The following is a 19206-nucleotide window of genomic DNA, read 5'->3' on the forward strand; positions in this document are numbered from 1 at the left end:
CTAACCAAAACTCTGGTCAACCCCTTGGAGAGATTAATCTTTGACAAAGGCGTTAGAGAAGGGACTGAGTATACCCTTTGTATTTTATGTGCACCCAACGTTAATCAGATATCCTTCCTGACACAAACTCTAACCAAGTTGGAAGCCTTCACAGTAGGACATTCAGGTATTGGAAGAGATTTTAATGAAATCATCAACTGAGACCTCGATAAATCCAATCTTAGATGTAGCACAGTAGCTTAAAAAGCCTGTTGTGTAAGCAGCATAAACCCTCTAAAATTTTACAGGATGTTAACTTACTAGATGCCTGGATATTTATTCACCCATCTTTAAAAGAATGCACTCATTACTCCAGTAGACATAACTGTTATAGTAGAATTGATAAGATTCAGATTTCACACTCCTTGCTCCCTTTATTGGGGCAGCAGAGAGCAGTCCTATGACATGATCAGACCATGGTCCTAAAAATACCATGGAAAAAAGCCAATTAGAATGTGGAGAGCCAGTTTTTTTTAATTAAAGGAAGATATCTCTTTACATAAGCTCCAATCAGAAATAAATGAATACTCCCCCCCCCCCCAGTAATAAAGAAGTTAAGGAAAAAGTGGTTTGAGACACCTTTATATCTGTAATAAGAATTTCTATAGCTATAAAATTTAAGAACAAAAAAAAAAAGCTGCAAAAAAATTAGAGAAAATATCATACATAAAATTAATGTTTTCCAGGTTAAACATAAACTCTCACAGGATCCAAAATTATTCATGAGAAACTCATGCTGGAGAGGATGAATTTCTCACTTGTGCTTTACTTATTCTGAAATACATACTTGAACGTGACTTGTTAATACAAATAAGTATTTCATTTGCAAAATATGTCAGTGGCAATTATCTATTTCTTTATTTAAAATCTTTACACCTAATCGGAGATCCCTAAACAAAACAATAAAAACATTTTATGTCTAAATATTCCTTTAGAAGACATCAGTAGAGGGAAACAGACAAACCCTCCTGGGAAGAAAGGGCCAGATTTTGAGTGTTAGCTATTTGATCTGTCTCAAAGACATCAGAGGATGGGGTGAGTGCGAGAGCAGGACGGGCAGCAGCTGTTCCTGTCTGACCTTGCTTTTTTAATCCTCCTGGAGGCCATGCCTATGTTAGCTCAAATTAGCCATCTGAATTCAGCCCTTCATTTTTTCAGTGATGTTGGATGGGGTTAGCAAGAGAATGCCATAGGAGGAAATTCAAGATCTTAAGTATATAGAGAAGCAGGGGAAATCACCACCCACTTTTTAAAAGATGCCAGTTCCTTTAAACTCTTTGAAATTCATGGCTGCATACATGCCCATGATTATATTGGGTTGGATCCAGAGTTCCCTCAAAGCTGAATTAGTATGAGCTAGCTTACATATTTTTAGCCTCCAGCTCACACATTTTTGCCTTAGCTCAGGAAAAATGGCCCCAGAGCACAATAATTTATGCAGTAGCTCACAACTTTAATACCAGTAGCTCACAAAGTAGAATTTTTGCTCACAAGACTCTGCACCTTAGAGGGAACATTGCTTGGACCTAGCCAATGTTTTCACTTAATCACACTGCATTTCTCTTCTAACTACAGCTTCCATCGCATGTAGTTTTTGTAAATGTGCGTTCTGTGATCATCAGCACAAGCTTTGTGGGTGGTCAAGTGGGACCTCATCTTCCCTTTTCAGTAGCAGGAAAACTTGCCGGATCCAAGGCATTTTCTCTTTGCAAGTGTTATAAAACCAAAACTGATATGTTATGGAAACTAATAGCCCATAAATTTTCTTACAAAGGTTCATGAAAAAAATTTCCTTTGGGATGTTCCTTGAAGGATACACTGTCCGAAACCAAGATGAACTGAGAAGTGAGCCCACAAATGATGATATCCCCTGGTTGATAATACTGGTATCGTGTCCAGAGTTGATCATCCATAATCCATGAGGCAGGATTCTTCCTCTTGCATTCAGTCTGAGGCAGCATTAGAAATACCAGGAGCTGTAAAGGCAAGCTGGAACCTGTCATCAAGAAGACAGAAACTTGGTCTCTTGACATACCTTCAGTCATATCCCCCACTATCTACCAGTAGTCTGGTTACACCATCTGATGTTTAAAATTTGACCTGGGAAACTGCTATCCGGTGAATCCAACAGCAGGGTTCCACAGGCCTAGGGAAAACTATCAAAAGCAGATAGTTTCAAGCTTGCCCTGAGCAGTATCTTGCCCTGAATAGTACTGATGGTATTTGATAAAATCATTCAAAAAAAAAAAATAAGAGTTGATTTGGTAGGGAAATTCATGATCACAGGAATCAGAGATAATTGCATGTTAGGCAGTCATTCATTTCCTAAAAGGCTGAGGCATCAGGGGAAGGAGAACCATTGGTAGTAAACATGGGAGTTATCCATCAAAAGTTTCAGATCCAATCGATTTAAGAAAGTTTTTCTGCACTGCCATTTGCATACAGATTGACATTACATGTATTTACATTCTGTTTTAGCTAGGATGATGGACTGCTCTGATGTCCTTAAGGTCTACACAGGGCTTTTTGTATAGCAGGAACTCCTTTGCATATTAGGCCACATACCCATGATGTAGCCAATCCTCCAAGAGCTTCCAGGGCCTACTTTAAACTCTAGGAGGATTGGCTACATCGGGGGAGTGGCCTAATATGCAAAGGAGTTCCTTCTAAAAAAATGCCCTTGGCCTTTTATTTCAATGTTACTGAGAAGGTGGCCAATTTTTTTTACTCTGCTCTGAACCTGAGCCAAAAGATCTCATGTAAATAATTTATGCTCACACAGGTGTATATGTAGGCTGTGTTGTTTGTTTGTTTTTTAAAAAAAACCTGTATTGATTTTTATTTATATTCTTATGCCAATAAAGTCTAACTTGGTTTTACTTGATTTAAGTGCTTTTCTTAATTTTAATGAGAATATGTTGCTCCCATGAAAGTGGATAATTTACAACAAAGACCAGAAATGTTCATGAAAAACCTCGACCGTTTTCGCACACAGCTAACCTCGCAGTAAAAATCCTGTTCCCTCCGCAGCGTCCGGTTGGATTTTGCACCATCTGCACCGGAGTTACAGGAAGTGCCGCGGCTTTTGCATAGCAAACGTAAACCGCTAAAACCCAGTTTACGTTTGCTATGCAGAAGCTGCGGCACTTCCTGTAACTCCGGCGCAGATGGTGGTTAATCCGACTGTACGCTGCGGAGGAAACAGGATTGTGACTGCGAGGTAAACTGTGTGCGAAAACGGTACTTGACTCTCCACTCTTGAACCATTTTTTCATGCTTTGGAATATATTTAAAATGGCTTCTTTCTATTCAATAGGTCTTTGTGGCATCTCGGGAACTGAAATATAATTTCTTATACAGCATGCATATAACCCCCCTAAAAAAAAATCCAAAACCTTCAGAGGTGTAAAACCATAACAACTTTCTGTTATCTACTTTATCACAGCTTGAAGGACTTCCAAGAAAGCAAAATTCAGTCTCAAAAGTAGTTAGGGACAATCTCCATCTTTACTGCTGGGGAGGGATTCCACAGTCTCTGGGGGCAGTAGAAAAAGTTTTCCTGCAAGTGACAAGGAATATATCCTAAAGAAGGACTGATTTCCTTGGGGGCCCACCAAGGAAGATTCTGAAGAGGAAGGCAATTAAAAGGGGTAAAAAAAACCCTCTGCTTTTTGCTTGCCTTGGAAGCAAGGGTTAACATAAGTAGGTTGTGACTTGGAGGTACATACATAGGTAGGACTGGTTTAAGCAGGAGAACATCATGAATGGATTCAAAAACCTAGACAAGTGGAAACAGTTTCTGGGCCTAAACTATTCAGGGCTATAAAGGGCAAAATCAGCACCTTGAATTCAGTCTAGAAAGAAATTGGAGTCCTTGTTCCCTGATCTGGTTCTGCTTCTGTGTAAGTTGTATTGAATACAATAATTGCTTATATGCAGAAAACTGGATATTCCTCCCACACCCCATTTTCTATTCCATGGCTGAAATCTTTTTTTCAGAACTCATTGAAAAAAGAAGTTATGACCATGAAGGTGTCTACATCATGTAGCTAATCAGATCTGGTTCTGTGATGACATACTGGATTGCATCACTCCACATGGGTTATGGAATTGAAAGGCAATGCAACCCTAACACCAAGGCAAGAGACAAATATTTCCTGTCTTGCCATTCTGTGCTGGCTTTTTTAGTTTACTGTCGATCAGGTGCAAGTTGGATATGGATGGAGAGTTACGTTAATCTGAAAGTGTGTCATACTGAAAATGGAGAGAGAAAACTCGTTTTTGTGTCCATTTTTTCATATGGATTCCACCCATGTCCAGGTGTGGACCATTACCAGCACTGGCTGAAGACATTTCTGGGCTGACCCTGATGATGATGGGTGACCTAAAAACTGTCAGGAATCACTGCAAATTGAGGTTAGGAGGCCGGTTCACCTATCTAGCAGTGGAGCAGCAAAGTGGGCTTACACTAGGCAGATACCAAGGCCTCCTCTGATGTAGACTGCACAGCCTTATTTAGGAAACTGGGGATGGTGGCCAAGGAGGACAGTCCAAACTTCCATTCTCTGCAGAACAATGGGTGATGGGAGAAGGAAGAGGTGGGTGTTATGTATCCCTCCCCTTCCTGTTTAAGGCTGACAGGACTGTCTTGAGGACAGGCTAGGCAGAGAGGAAAGGAACTTAGTGTAGTATAGGTCCTCCCCTCTCCAGCTTCAGGGGACCAGAGGAGCAGTTGTCAGGGCAACTGCATCACCAAGTGACTGCAGGAAGCCTGATCTGAGTACACTAGCCCCCTGGCCAAAGGAAGTAAGTCTGTTTAAAGTTGCAGTGCCATTCACAAGGCTGACCCTGACTTGTTTTTGTAACATAAACAAGCTTACCCTGAGTTTGGTTCAAGACATTCCCCAGTAACACACATACCACGAAACAAAACAACACAAAACAAAAAAACCAGTTTCAGTTTGCTTTATTATAGTCCATGACCAAATACACAGCACAATGCAGGCCGACAACAACCACATAAAAATTGTAAAAAATCAAGATGGACCTAAATAGGTGGAACATAAGGTATTTAAAAAATAAATGTGAAAATAAAATATAGGACATTAGTATGAATGAGATATGACAAATAATACAGTAGTGGTCAAACATCTTCTAGCTTAATAAATATAGTACATATAATAAAAATTTTAAAATTATACAGCTTGAGAAAAAAATATTAACTAGAATACACTAGTTAAAATTACAATCTGTTACCTCGACATTAACTTTTAAGAACCATAAAATGCAATTTGATTGCATGGGAACAAAATTTGGCAACTTTATGCATGGTCTCTGTATTTATTTCAGTTTCAGTAGCATTTGTGATGGTATACAGAGTACTCAGTCATTTAAGAAAAGATAAAATACAAGCTTGGAAATAATCAAAAAACAGTCAGTTCAAGACCCCTTCTTTACAAAATCCTCACAAATTCTCCTAGCTGCCGCCATAAATTTGGCACAATTAATTGTGAATTGGGGGTTAAAATCTGATAACAGCGTATTTCTGATTTTGAAATCAGAAAACCCGAGACATCCCTCCAACAAAGAATAAATGTACCTGGCTCGTATGCCAGGGTATAGGCCACACCCAAACAAAACATGGTCAATCGTTTCAACTTTATCTGCACCACAAGGACAAACCCGCTCAGCCATAGGCACCTTTCTAAAGCGGCCCTCAACGACTGCTGAAGGAAAGATATTGCAACGGGCCATAGAAAAGGCCCTTCTGTGGGATGGTATTGTTAGAGTTGAGAGATAGGGGGCTGGAGCTAACACATATCTCCTTTGAGGGGGAGCTAGATAATCTGGGACCTTGTTAATATCATTCTGTCTCTCAATGTCTTGTAGTCTCTGTTTGACTATGGCCCTGGCTTGATCCAGGGCCATTATCTGGAGAGATTCAGGTGAAAAGCCAAGCGTAGACAATTTCTGATGGATGGCTCTAACCCAAGAGGAACAATAACTATCCTTTAAAATCAACGATGTGATATTTGGGGCAATGGCTGAGATTAAGCCTAGTGGTGATTGAAAGTAGGGTCACCGTAGCCTCTATCCTTAGCAAGCCAGTTTCCAAGCGTAGTACTGCATTGGAAACGCAGGTTGGAAAGTGGAAAATGGCTCAAGAATTTGGACTGAATTTTCTCAAGGGGGTCAAAACTTGATAAGGATGGACCCAACATAGTTCCATAAGTGAGTTGGGGTATTGTTTTGGCCAAGTAGAGTTTTAATGCAACTGGTATAAAATGCCCCCCTTTCGTGAGAAAAAACCTAATGGTGGCCTGGGTCGATTTGCGACCAGAATTGGGAGCACATTTGTGGTGAGCCTTCTTTGACCCTGAGGACTGAATCATGACCCCCAAATATTTGTAAATTGTTACCTGTTGTAGACTATGGCCATTTATATTCCATCTCCTTAGCCTGGGTTTTGGGCCAAAAGCCATTACTTTTGTTTTCTGATCATTAATCTCTAAGAGGTTATGATCACAATAAAGACCAAATTGAGCTAATGCCCTTCTAAGGCCTACTGGTGTTCTAGACAGCAAGATTGTGTCATCTGCAAAGAGTAAGGCTACCAGTTGCCTATCTGCCAGGGAGGGGGGATGAGTATCGACTAGATGGAGGTTGCTGATCATATCATTAATAAAGATGGCAAAAAGGGAAGGGGCCAGCACGCAGCCTTGTTTGACTCCTTTTAAAGTTGGAATAGGGTCAGTAAGGAGACCTTGCTTATTGCACCTGACCCTAATAGACGTGTTGGTATATAATGCCTGGATCAGGAATAAAAGTCTCCTGTCAATTGAGGTGGCACTTAACTTCTCCCATAATTTCCCTCTGGGAATGGAGTCAAAAGCAGATTTTAAGTCAATAAAGGCTGCATGAAGAGAAACCGTTCTGCTGGTTGCGTATTTTTCTATCAAATGTGATAGAATCAAATTATGTCCCAACGTGGATCGTCCTTCCCTAAATCCAGCCTGCTCATCTACCAAATACCTTTCTTGAATCAGCCAGCACTGCAATTTCTCTAGAAGATGGCTAGCGTATAGTTTGCCCAGAATACTCAAGAGGCTGATTGGCCTATAATTGGCTGGATTATCCTTCTGCCCGGACTTAAAAAAAGGAATGATGATAGCCTCTCTCCAAGCATCAGGTAAATCCCCTGTCAAATCTATATATGTAAACAATGGGGCCAAGAGAGAGGACCACCAGTCTATATTATCTTTCAATAGATCTGGGGGAATAAAATCAGGGCCTGGAGCTTTGCCTCTCTTGAGTTTACTGATCAAAGATCTAACTCCTCCAGCCGTCACTGGAGGCCAAGCTGGCAGGTCTGAAAGGGCCTCATGACTCTGGGAAACTGCAGAATGGTGGGGATCAGAGTACAGCACTTGAAAAAATGATTCCCAATTCTTGGGGGTGACAAATGAGTCAATGGGGGAGGTTCCGGTTCCGGCACGCCCAGTTTAAGGACGGCGGTGACTTTGTCTCTGATTAAAAAGCTAAGTTATCAAAGTTTTTTAAACCTTCAGTTGATGTTTTAAACTCATCTATTGCAGTTTACAACTTTGTTCTTCCCTCTTGGCAAGGGTGGACAAGTTTTATCTTATCTTACTCCACTAACGAGGAGTCAATTATCTGCCGTCCATTTACTGCCAGGAGTGGAGTTTAAGAAACATCGGCCAGAGGATTTTATATCGTTCTTTAAATCTAGTTTTGGAAGTTTACCCTTGGCAGAGCAACCTTTTCAAGTTGTGGATTTTGTGAGATTATTTAGCTCCTCCTTTGAGAAAAGACTGTTTGAAGTTTTAGAGTCACTATTATTTTCACCTGTGTTATTCCAAGCATCTCCCTTCTACCTCTGGATTGTATTTTAAGTTTTCTGTTCCAGCATAGCCTTTTGTGGTTTGTGCTTTGGCTGCTTGTCAACAATGGGATTGAAAAGGACATATCCTTTTGAAGAAGAGGTTTCTCAACCGTCATTCAAACAATCTAAATTGGATCATTTTTTTTTTCTGCAATACCATTGCAAAACAGGTTCGAGTGCTTGGAGGCTGTTGCTGAGGAGGGCGAATTCCTCACCTATCAAATCACCCCAGAGACTGAGCAAGAGATGCCTGGTTCCAGGTCTCCTAATGACAGACGAGCCACCAGACCTTGGGAGGGGCTGGAGCTGCTAGCCCAACAAACAGTTCTAGTTGCTGAATCCCTAAATAAAATATTTCAAGCCCAAGAGAAGATGTTGGCCCTGCTTCAAGAACTGAATAACATCATGTCTATCAATAAGGATAGCAGCTCACCAATCACTAAAGGGAGTCCAAGTGTGCAATTCCAGTCAAACAGTTCTGATGGTGACCAGAAGTCTAATGTAAAAGCCTCCTTTACACTAGTCCTTAATCCTTATGCTGTAGTTGTTAATGTGTTCCCATGGAGAGGGAGACACATTGATTGGAGCCAGAGAAGCAGAGCAACAGGTCATTTGGCTGATATTTTTAAACTTCACCATAAAGGTATTGATCTTATTCGGATTGAGAGACTAAGCAGCCCAATCAGATTTGAACGTTTCCTTTTGCATTTTCGCTCTAAGACAATACCATCACGACTGTTTGCCCAATCCACCAAATTAACTGCTCTGGGCATTCAGGTACAGAGACATTTCAAAACCACATTAATTCAGGAGCTAGCCCCTGAATTTGCTACAATAAAATCTGAAAGATCCATTCAGGATTTAAATGCAAGGGCAACAGGGACCCAAAAGGTGCCTATCAACTCTCGGGATCCACTGATGATCCTAGACCTGCCTATTCCCTCCAACTTACAACAGCCATTGAGGGTGTCAGGACAGCAGCGCCCTACTGATATCTCTGTCCCTAAGATCCCAGAAACGTTAAATTCCAGGAGTCAGATCCACATGGAGACTGTGGATTCCCCAGGTGCAGAGGATGTGATAGAGGCAAGGCTTCTCACCTCCTTTAGGACGTTACCAACTCAGGAACAAGATTGTATACTTGGTCGTATGGAGCTCTTGGTATCCACCCTGAAGGGTTTAAGACAGCCCCGGCAGAATAAATGAACCTAATGGACCCCCCCCTCTGCCATAGATGGTTCTCTAGTGCCAGCGCCATTGAGATTCATTCCACTGGAACCAATCATAACAATCAAAAAAAGGGGCAACAACACCAATTTGATAATCCCTCCAGACAACCCAGTCTTGCATACGATCTTAGACGAACCTACTGGAGTTGAAAGAATCACTGACCCTGTTTCCCTGGCAGAAGCTTCAAATGTATGACAGCCAATTCAGCGTAAAATAGAGAAGCCAAATAATCTTAAAATAATCTCCTGGAACATAGCTGGCTGGGCCCGCCTGAGAAGCCTAGATCATTCCTCACTTTTTAAAACATATGACATTTTATTTCTTCAAGAGACCTGGACAGCTGGGGAGGTTTTATTGGATGGTTACCATGGTTTTACTAACAAGGCTACCCCTGGTGAAGGCACTGGAAGGCTCAAAGGGGGATTGGGAATTCCAATCTCCTCAACAATTAAAGGTAAACAAAAAACCCTTTATTGAAGATTTTTTAAAAACATTTTTTTAAAAAAAAATCATATACTTTAGTGGCAGTCATAATGCACAACAATAACAAAACTTAGCTGGCTAACTACTTATGTAATTCTTGCAGCATCAATGGTGGTTCGTACACATATGAAAAACTCATTTCTAAAGTGTTTCTTTTAGAACATATGAAGAAGAGAGTTGAATGTAAACATTGTATAGTGATTTAATGTCATGTCTGGTTTTCCTCTGTTGATCACATGATATTTACACAATAATGAGGGGATGGATAGGAGAACATAAAAGAAACAATGTTTTCTCAACATGAAATTCAATTGAAACCAAAATTCTTGTGAATGGATTCAATGGGGATAAGAGAGTTTCATGGAGGATAGGTTTATCAATAGTTAGGGCTTTTCTTGTAGCAGGAACTCCATTGCATATTAGGCCACATGCCCCTGATGTAGCCAATCCTCCAAGAGCTTACAAGGCTCTTAGTACAGGGCCTACTGTTTCTGCTACAAAAAAAAGCCCAGTCAATAGTTATCATTCATGCAGACTAAAAAGACCTTAAAACAAAGATAGCGGAAGGATGAAATGTCATGGAAGGCCTCTTTCTCTGTGCCCTCTTTGAAAGTCTTCCAGGGTAACTGGTTGGCACAGTGCAAAACAGAACACTGGTCTAAATAGAGCACTGATACAATCCAGAAGGATTTTGCTTATATTCTTATAGCATATTAAACATAATTAAATGATACTACTAAATGAACCAGCCTCGTGGTGCAGAGTGGCAAAGCTGCAGTACTGCAGTCAAAGCCTTCTGCTCACAATCTGAGTTCGATCCTGGCAGAAGCTGGGTTCAGGTAGCCAGCTCAAGATAGACTCAGCTTTCCATCCTTTCGAGGTCAGAAAAATGAATACCCAGCTTGCTGGGGGGAAAGTGTAGATGACTGGGGAAGGCAATGGCAAACCACCCCGTAAAAAGTCTGCCGTGAAAACGTTCTGAAAGCAACGTCACCCCAGAGTCAGAAACAACTGATGCTTGCACAGGGGACTACCTTTACCTTTTTTTAAAAAAAGATACTGCATTGCTTACAATGTGTCTTAATAAAGGATGACTTCAGCTTGGCCAGGGCCACAGAGCATTAGGATCCTATTCTTCTTTTTACCTCCTTAGTAACTGTTCCTTATTATTCAACTCAGGCTTCAGTATAATGATGTATAACTTAGGGGAGAAGATGCAACCCAGCAATCCAGCACTGGAAGACAAGATGGAGAAAACCTCAACAGCCACCATGTATTTTCCCTTGGTGCTTAAGTAGGTTGGAACAAAGGAGAGCCAAACACTGCAGAAGACCAACATACTGAAAGTGATGAACTTGGCTTCATTAAAACTGTCCGGTAATTTCCGAGCCAGGAAAGCCACAGTGAAGCTGACAAGAGCCAAGAAGCCCAAAAACCCCAGTGCACAGTAAAACATAGCAACTGACCCTGCATTGCATTGTAGCACAATTTCTTTAGTTATTGAGTGCATATCAAAATCAGGGAATGGAGGAGAGGTTGCGAGCCATACGGTACAAAGAATTCCTTCAATAAGGAAGCAGGAAAGAACAATGCCAGTTGTCAGTTGTTTCCTCACCCAGTTCCTAATATTTGACCCCGGTCGGGTGGCCATGAAAGCTAGGACCACAATGGTGGTTTTGGCCAACACACAAGACACAGCTAGAGAGAATATCATGCCAAACGCTGTTTGTTGAAGGAGACACATGATTTTCTCAGGTTGGCCAATAAATAGTAAAGTAGAAAGGAAGGATAGTAGGAGGGAGATGAGGAGGGTATAGGTTAAGTGTCGGTTGTTGGCTTTGACAATGGGAGTCTCCTGGTATTTTACGAAAATCCCAAGGACCCAAGCACTGAGGAGTGATAAAGAAAGGGCAGAAGTAGCCAGACTGGCTCCCAATGTTTCTTCATAAGATAAGAAGCTTATAACTTTGGGAATGCATAAGTTGTGGTCATTGTTAGGATAATGATCTTCTGGACAGGGAAAACAGTCATTCATATCTGGAAAACACAATGTGGTTTATACACAAGATTAACAGAAGCAATTCCAGTAATCTGCCCTCAATATTTAACCCTGAAAGACAATTCCCTGTTTGCAAATTAAGAAAAAAAATTGTCTTCCAGTACAGGCAGGCTTCAGATTCAGCAGGAGCTCACAGGAGCACAGCTCCTGAACCTTTTTGAGGGTTCCTCCTCTTCCTCCCCACCTACCTTGTCCATTGAATAGTAGGGGCAGCTGCATAATAATCCCTGGATTAGGAGAGTGGGCAGCCAATCAGTCACCAGGGACTTTGCCACACCCCCAGCAGCTCTCATTAACCCCTGGAGAAGCCCGTGCCACCTTTCTCCACTTCTTATGTGATTTTGGGTGGTAGGTGTCTTGTTATCCTTTTGACTGAGGGGTGGGGTGGCCCAGGAGAGCCCCAGATGAATGAGACCTGCTTGGGCTGGCTGGATCTCTAACCAGCCCAAGCAGGCCTCACTCACCCAGGGCTCTTCTTTATTGCATCAGGTTGCTTTTGGCTGGGGGAGCTGGCATATGATAATGAGTTATGCTAATGAGCTCCACCACCTTTTTTTCTACAAAACAACCCCTGAGTACTGGTATACATGCAATTTCATACTCAGATTTGGGCTTGTAAGTGGAAATACATTCCAGACTCTCCCTTTATGTTATCTTCATTTATTGTAGGATGTACACTGTTGCAGTCAAATTTGGTGTTAAATTTGGTTCTATAAGCAAGGTGATTTTACCAGACTATTACCTGGATCCTATAAGCAAATGTTGTGCACACTAGATCAGGGGTATCAAACTGATTTCTTATGAGGTCTGGATCTGACATAAATGAAACCTTTTTGGGCTGGGCCATGTTGGGCCGGGCCACATGTGTACCTATTTAAGATTAGGTAGCAGAGATATAAACTTTTTAAAGGACACAGACAAACACAATTAAAGATTTTTAAAAAAGCAAAACTTAAAATAAAACATGCTTAAAACATTAGCACTTCTTGGTCTTAAAAGTGCTTTCTTTGTATTTCTCCTGTGGGATCCAGAGAACTGGACAAAGGAAGCTCCGTATCTTTCCCTCCCTCTAGAGGACAAGGAGGGAGAGGAGCCTCAACCAATGGAGAAAATAGAGGTCTTGATATGTAGCTCCTGTGCAATTGAGCAAGCCTTGCAAAGCAAGCTGAGATGCAAAACGAAGCAAGGCAGAGGGGGAAGCAGACAAGAGCCAGTTGCTCGGGGGTCTGATAGGAGCTCTCCGGAGGCCTGGTTTGGCCCCAAAGCCACATGTTTGACACCCCTGCACTAGATAGTCTTTGCAATGGAGCATGCCTCCTTTCATCCAGGAATTTTCATGTTTGGATAGGACTGGGAAGGTCGAAGATTGAAGATGGGAGCATGGTATAATATCATATACTCCTTTCTCCAAAGCAGCCAGGGGAACTGACCTACAGTAGGTACTCTAGTCATCAATTGAAATTCATTGAGATCTCCAGGGCATACTTGGAGGCTGGCGACTCTAGTCCCAATTAAAAATACTGGACTACTAAAAAACACCATCAACTCTGCATGAAGTGCTTTTGGAAACATTAGGATTGTTAGCATCTCTGAACCCTGGTGTGCACATGTTTCATCACAGTTAATATAGCCAAGAATATTTTCACTTGTCACCTCCTACCTTCATCATTAGAAATCTTCCCTTCTGGACACCGAAGGCATTCATAGCAGCAAAATGGCTTTCCTTCCTTCTTTATCCTATTATAACCTGAATGGCAAACACTATTGCACATAGATAGAGGTAGTGCCTGCCCCTAAAGGAAAGAGCATAATATTATTTATTCAGATAATACAGTTTGAGAGCTTGTATCTTGCAGATCAAACTGTTTTGGAGTTACTGCTAGAACGACATACCAGCATCACCTTACTGGAGTCTTGTGACCTCAGTATATAGTTTTAGGGAACATATGCCCACTATATGGAGAATTAGTGCAGCATCTTCTCTGAAATATTGCTTGACATAATTTTATGCCTTTTAATATCAGTTCTTGTTTTTCACCATTTTGCATGTTGCAATGTTTTTATTTTTGTGCTTGTGACCTTTGCATTGGGTAGCAGTTAAACACAACAAATATCTAGGTTTGTATTTACAAGCCACTGCAACATGGACCCAACGACGCAGAGCAATAATTGACAATTCTAAAGCAAATGTAAATGCACTTCTGCGTTTCTTTTTCTCTGAAAGAGGGAATCAGTACATTCCAGCTGTTTTGAAAGTGTTCAATCTGAATATAGGCCCTCAAATACTATATGGTGCCCCCATCTGGATTGACTCAATAAATAAGGCAGTTGAGCAGGTACAATCTGGCTGCTTATGGAAGAGCTTGGGTGTCCCATTGTTGTCCCATATGCGGCTTTATGCCTAGAATGTGGCCAGTTTTATGCTCACAAGGGCATGGCTCATGACGTTCAAATATTGGCTGCATTTGCATAATAACACTGACCCTTCCAGCTACTGCTTCCAACTGTTAACTGAATCTAATCATTCATCCTGGCTGGCTAACATAGTAAGGAAATTGGAGATACAGAATTTCTCTTGAATCCCTCTTTCCTCTTTCAGAAATGGAAGCACTGCGAATAATAATAAGGGATAGACTGTTAAAGGCAGAACTAATGGATTTGTACAGTGCAGCCAATAAGACTTGCTCTCTCCTCAACCATGGAATATTACCTATTTTGCGTCATAGAATCATAGAGTTGGAAGGGACCTCCGGGGTCATCTAGTCGGACCCCCTGAACAATGCAGGAAACCAACAAATACCTACCCCAAATTCACAGGCTCTTCATCGCTGTCAGATCGCCTTCTAGCCTCTGTTTAAAAAGTCCAAGGAAGGAGAGCCCACCACCTCCCAAGGAAGCCTGTTCCACTGAGGAATCCCTCTAACAGTCAGCAAGTTCTTCCTAAGGTTGAGCTGGAAACTCTTTTGATTTAATTCCAACCTATTGGTTCTGGTCCTACCTTCCAGGGCCACAGAAAACAATTCCACACCATCCTCTATAAGTACTTAAAGATGGTGATCATATCGCCTCTCAGCCGCCTCCTCTCCAGGCTAAACATCCCAAGCTCCTTCAACCTTTCCTCATAGGACTTGGTCTCCAGACCCCTCACCATCTTCGTCACCCTCTTCTGGACCTGTTCCAACTTGTCTATATCCTTCTTAAAATGTGGTGCCCAAAACTGAACACAATACTCCAGCTCAGGTCTTACCAGAGCAGAGTAAAGCGATACCATCACTTCACGTGATCTGGACATTATACTTCTGTTGATATAGCCCAAAATTGCATTTGCCTTTTTAGCCACTGCATCACACTGTTGACTCATGTTCAGCATAGGATCCACTAAGACCCCTAGATCCTTTTCGCACATACTACTGCTAAGGCAAGTCTCCCCCATCCTGAAACTACGCATGGGATTTTTCCTACCAAATTGCAGAACTTTACATTTATCCCTGGGTCATAACTGGGTCCTCCTCCCAGTTATCTTTACCAACTTCAGAATTCAACACTACATAAAACCTTTTCACTTGCTAGGCTTAACGTCTCCCCCTCAGCGATTCTACCAGGAAGAGTAAATGGCACACCCTTCTATAATAGATTATGTCCCTGTGCAAGCGGTGCCATCGAGACAGTATCCCATGTGCTATTAGAATGCTGTTACTACATCAGTGTATGGCATAACGTTTTATCACCAATTCTTGGTTGTATTTTAGATATTTCTGACTCACACAAATTGCTGTTTCTGCTAAAGAATACTGCTGATGGTGTTACTGAAACTGTGGCAAAGTTCCTGGCAAAGAAGGTGGGATCCTGTTGAGTCAGCCTATTACTCAGTTGCACTGCAAGTCCGCACAACACTCCAGTGCTCTAATTGCACACAGGGTCATGCATCACAGCTGGGATCATGGCTATCACTCCAGGACACCAACTACCCGAAATTCAGCCCGTCTAGACCTGACCTGTGGGATTCATTAAATACTACTTTCAGTTGCACATGATGGAGGAAGCAGATGATAAGAAGGCACTCCTCCTGAGGCGAGACTCTCCATCTGATGAAGCACCTCAGTGCACCTACCTGGGTCATAACTTGTAGGTTTTACATAGTACTATGATAAACTAAGAAGCTGCCAAGCTATTCGGCCTAGAAGTTAGTCTGAAGAAGACAGAAGTTCTCCACCAGCCTGCACCCCAGGAAGATTATCACCCTCCCTGCATCACTGTGGGTGAATCAGTTCTGAAGACAGTCCAGCAGTTCAGCTACCTGGGGTGCATCATCTCCTCAGATGCCAAGATCGACAAGGAGATTGACAACAGGCTGGCAAAGGCAAACCGTGCATTTGGCCGACTGCACAAAAGAGTGTGGAGCAACAAGCATCTGAAAAAAGGCATAAAGATCAATGTTTACAAAGCGGTTGTGATGACAACCCTCATCTATGGCTCCGAATCGTGGGTTTTATACCGTCATCACCTGCGACTCCTTGAGCGCTTTCATCAGCGCTGCCTTCGCACCATCCTCAACATCCACTGGAGTGACTTTGTGACCAACACTGAAGTCCTCAAGCGGGCAGAGGTTACCAGCATCGAGGCACTGCTTTTGAAGACGCAGCTGCGCTGGGCAGGGCATATTTCTAGGATGGAAAACCACCGCCTTCCCAAGATTGCCCTGTATGGCGAACTCTCCACCGGCCATCAAAATAGAGGGGCACCAAAGAAGAGGTACAAGGACTCCTTGAAGAAATCCCTTAGCACCTGTCACATCAACCATCACCAGTGGTCTGACCTAGCCTCAGATCGCAAAGCATGGAGGCACACCATCCACCAGGCTGTCTCTTCCTTTGAGAACACACGCATAGCTGGTCTTGAGGACAAAAGGAGATTGAGGAAGAATCGCACTGCTACAGGACCAACCCTAAATCAGACTTTTCCCTGCAGCCGCTGTGGCCGGACCTGCCTGTCCCACATTGGTCTTGTCAGCCACCAGCGAGCCTGCAGCAAACGTGGAATATTGCACCCTTCTTAAATCTTCGTTCGCGAAGCCAAGCCGAGAGAGAGAGATGATAAACTAAGCTATTTTATAATGATTTAATTAATAACTTTTAAAAATTGAATTGGAAGATGGAATATGTTTTTTATACATGTGTATGGTTTATTTCTGCATTTTCTTTTACCCTACTCTTTTTTATCTTAAGAGTTTTATAATGCCAATAAAGGAAATTGCTATGTCATATGTAGTTAAAAGTTAGTAACCAGTGCTGAATCAGGAGTCAAAACCCTGTATGGGATTCATCTTCTTTAGAGGCCTTTGTCTGTGTTATCCCCATTGTCAGGTACAAAATGTATGACCACTAGAAGCAAAGCCTGACTCCAGATCCGCAGTATTTTCTGGACTTTTGCATAACCTCCCATGTAATTTTTAACTAGAATGCCATGCCTTGTCAGATTATTCTTTGCTCTTTCTCTGCTGATGTTGAAGTGGGACAAAAGTCCTTTTGTGTAACCTTTTTATGTTCCTATTTTATTTTATTTTTTTAGATCTTCACCAATGCCACAATCAAATATGTCAGCTAGCTGTTGATTCTTCTGTATGTTCTTATACTTACTTACTTACTTACTTTATTCGATTTATATCCCACCCTACCCCACCGAGGTGGGCTCAGGGCGGCTTACAACAATAAAAGCTAACAAAGGTCGATTTAAATACAATTAAAATTATACAATAAAATACATAAAAGCCTAAAAATACATAAAACTCACATCGATATACACTATGCTACTATTCCTTAAATCAGTCCTTCAGATTTCCAATATTCAGTAATCTGATGTTTAAGATTTAATATTCAGGCATTCTGCTCACAGTTAATTATATGCCAACCGGAAGAGGGTTGTTATGTAGGGCTTCTTCTTTTTTAGCAGGACCTCCTTTGCATATTAGGTCACACATCTCTGATGTAGCCAATCCTCCAAGAGCTTAAAGAAGACCCTATACTAAGAGCCCTGTAAGTTCTTGGAGGATTGGCTACAACAGGGGTGTGTAGCCTAATATGCAAAGGAGGTCCAGCTACAAAAAAAAAAGCCCTGTTCTTATGTGACTTCTAAAGTGAGTCTAATAATTGTGAAAAAAACTGGGATATCGGCATTTCAATGAATACGTACAAAATAAAATGATATACCCTCAAAATTAAACTAGGGATTAGAAACTGCATTTCAGGTGAGCTTCACCTTAAAAAATACAGGGACAGAACACTGAACATTGAACATTTCAAATGCTGTGAAATGACTAGAGATGTCCTGAAATAGGTATAGCCCATACCTGATTAAATCCACTTGGCCACACAATAGCATCCTGACGAATGGTGAGTACTTTATCAGGAGGAGCCTTTGGGTCTATCCTTCCAACTTTGACCCTAAGAAAGGACTGATTCGAGAAGGTGACCCAGTTGATAATATCAAATCCAGCTACCAGTTCCCCATTTGGGTTGAAGGAAATCTCTTCCCCAGCAGTGTTGTTAAATGATATGCTTCTCAGAAAATGGTGGAGCTTAAGAGAAACAAGGAAATAAAATTAAAAGAACACAAAGGTGCAGGCTGGGGTGCGGTACTGAAGCAATGCAGCAAAAAGAACACAAATAGACCAAGAAATTGGTGAGAACATTGCTACAGCTTTGATTGGATACGGTTGAAGAAGCACTGGTGCAACATGGGCACAGATCTGGCATCAAGTGACCCACTTGCCATCTGATAAACATAATCCCCCAGTCCGCATGCTGGAGGATCACACCATGGAATGGCAAGACCCCAAGATTCATGTAAGCGGCTGCATGGTCCCCTTGACACCTGATGGTGACACCTGGTAGCCCCTAAACTGGGCCTTCCGCTAAGTGGCTCCACCCCCAAGACCCCTCAAGGGAATCCTCAAACTGGCGGAGGTGAGCACACGAGCAGAGCCCCTCCCCCAAAGATTCATCCCAATTACCAACCTTCCTGAGCTGTGATAAAAAAGTAATGACAATTCGGCCCCGCAAAGGCCGTGCCGCAAAGCCGCTGCGTGCCACGGGGCCGCCTTTTGCCTCCCTGGAAGGAGGGGAGGCTGCGCTTGAGCTTCCCTCCATCTGGGAGTGGCTGTCGGGCGGAGCGTCAGGGCTGTTTGTAGCCTCGGCCCCGCCCTCACAGATCAGTTGCGTTGCTACTCTCGGCCTGGTCGGAGGTCCCTGGTGTATGAGGCCGAGAGCGGATGAAGGCCGCATCGGGCTGGACGGCTCTGTGGAGGACCTGGACGGGGTCGGGGCCACGAGCTCCCATGGGGAGCGGATCGAGACGTTTGGCCTGAGGGCTGAAGGGCCTTTCAACGAGCGGGACGAAGCCGAGCAGTCGGCCGGCGGGCAGAGGGGTCTGGAAAGGTTTTTATTCGCTTTTGCCCCCCCTCCCCCGCAGCTTGCAAGTAGCCGCAGTCTCGGGC

At 42.5% G+C, this 19206-nt stretch overlaps 1 protein-coding gene across 1 annotated transcript in view; it reads right to left on the minus strand.

Moving 5' to 3' along the window:
* Nucleotides 1–10796: 10796 nt before the first annotated feature.
* Nucleotides 10797–19206, minus strand: part of LOC132584746 (vomeronasal type-2 receptor 26-like) — a 30592-nt gene continuing 22182 nt past the window's right edge. Inside the window, exons 4-6 of the mRNA XM_060256648.1 lie at nucleotides 18061–18288; nucleotides 13375–13501; nucleotides 10797–11692 (exon numbers count right to left, since the gene is read on the minus strand). Of these exons, the coding sequence (XP_060112631.1) occupies nucleotides 10797–11692; nucleotides 13375–13501; nucleotides 18061–18288 (1251 nt within the window). The remainder of the gene's footprint in view (nucleotides 11693–13374; nucleotides 13502–18060; nucleotides 18289–19206) is intronic.

Source organism: Heteronotia binoei, chromosome 15 (assembly GCF_032191835.1).
Source record: "Heteronotia binoei isolate CCM8104 ecotype False Entrance Well chromosome 15, APGP_CSIRO_Hbin_v1, whole genome shotgun sequence".
Lineage (NCBI taxonomy): Eukaryota > Metazoa > Chordata > Lepidosauria > Squamata > Gekkonidae > Heteronotia > Heteronotia binoei.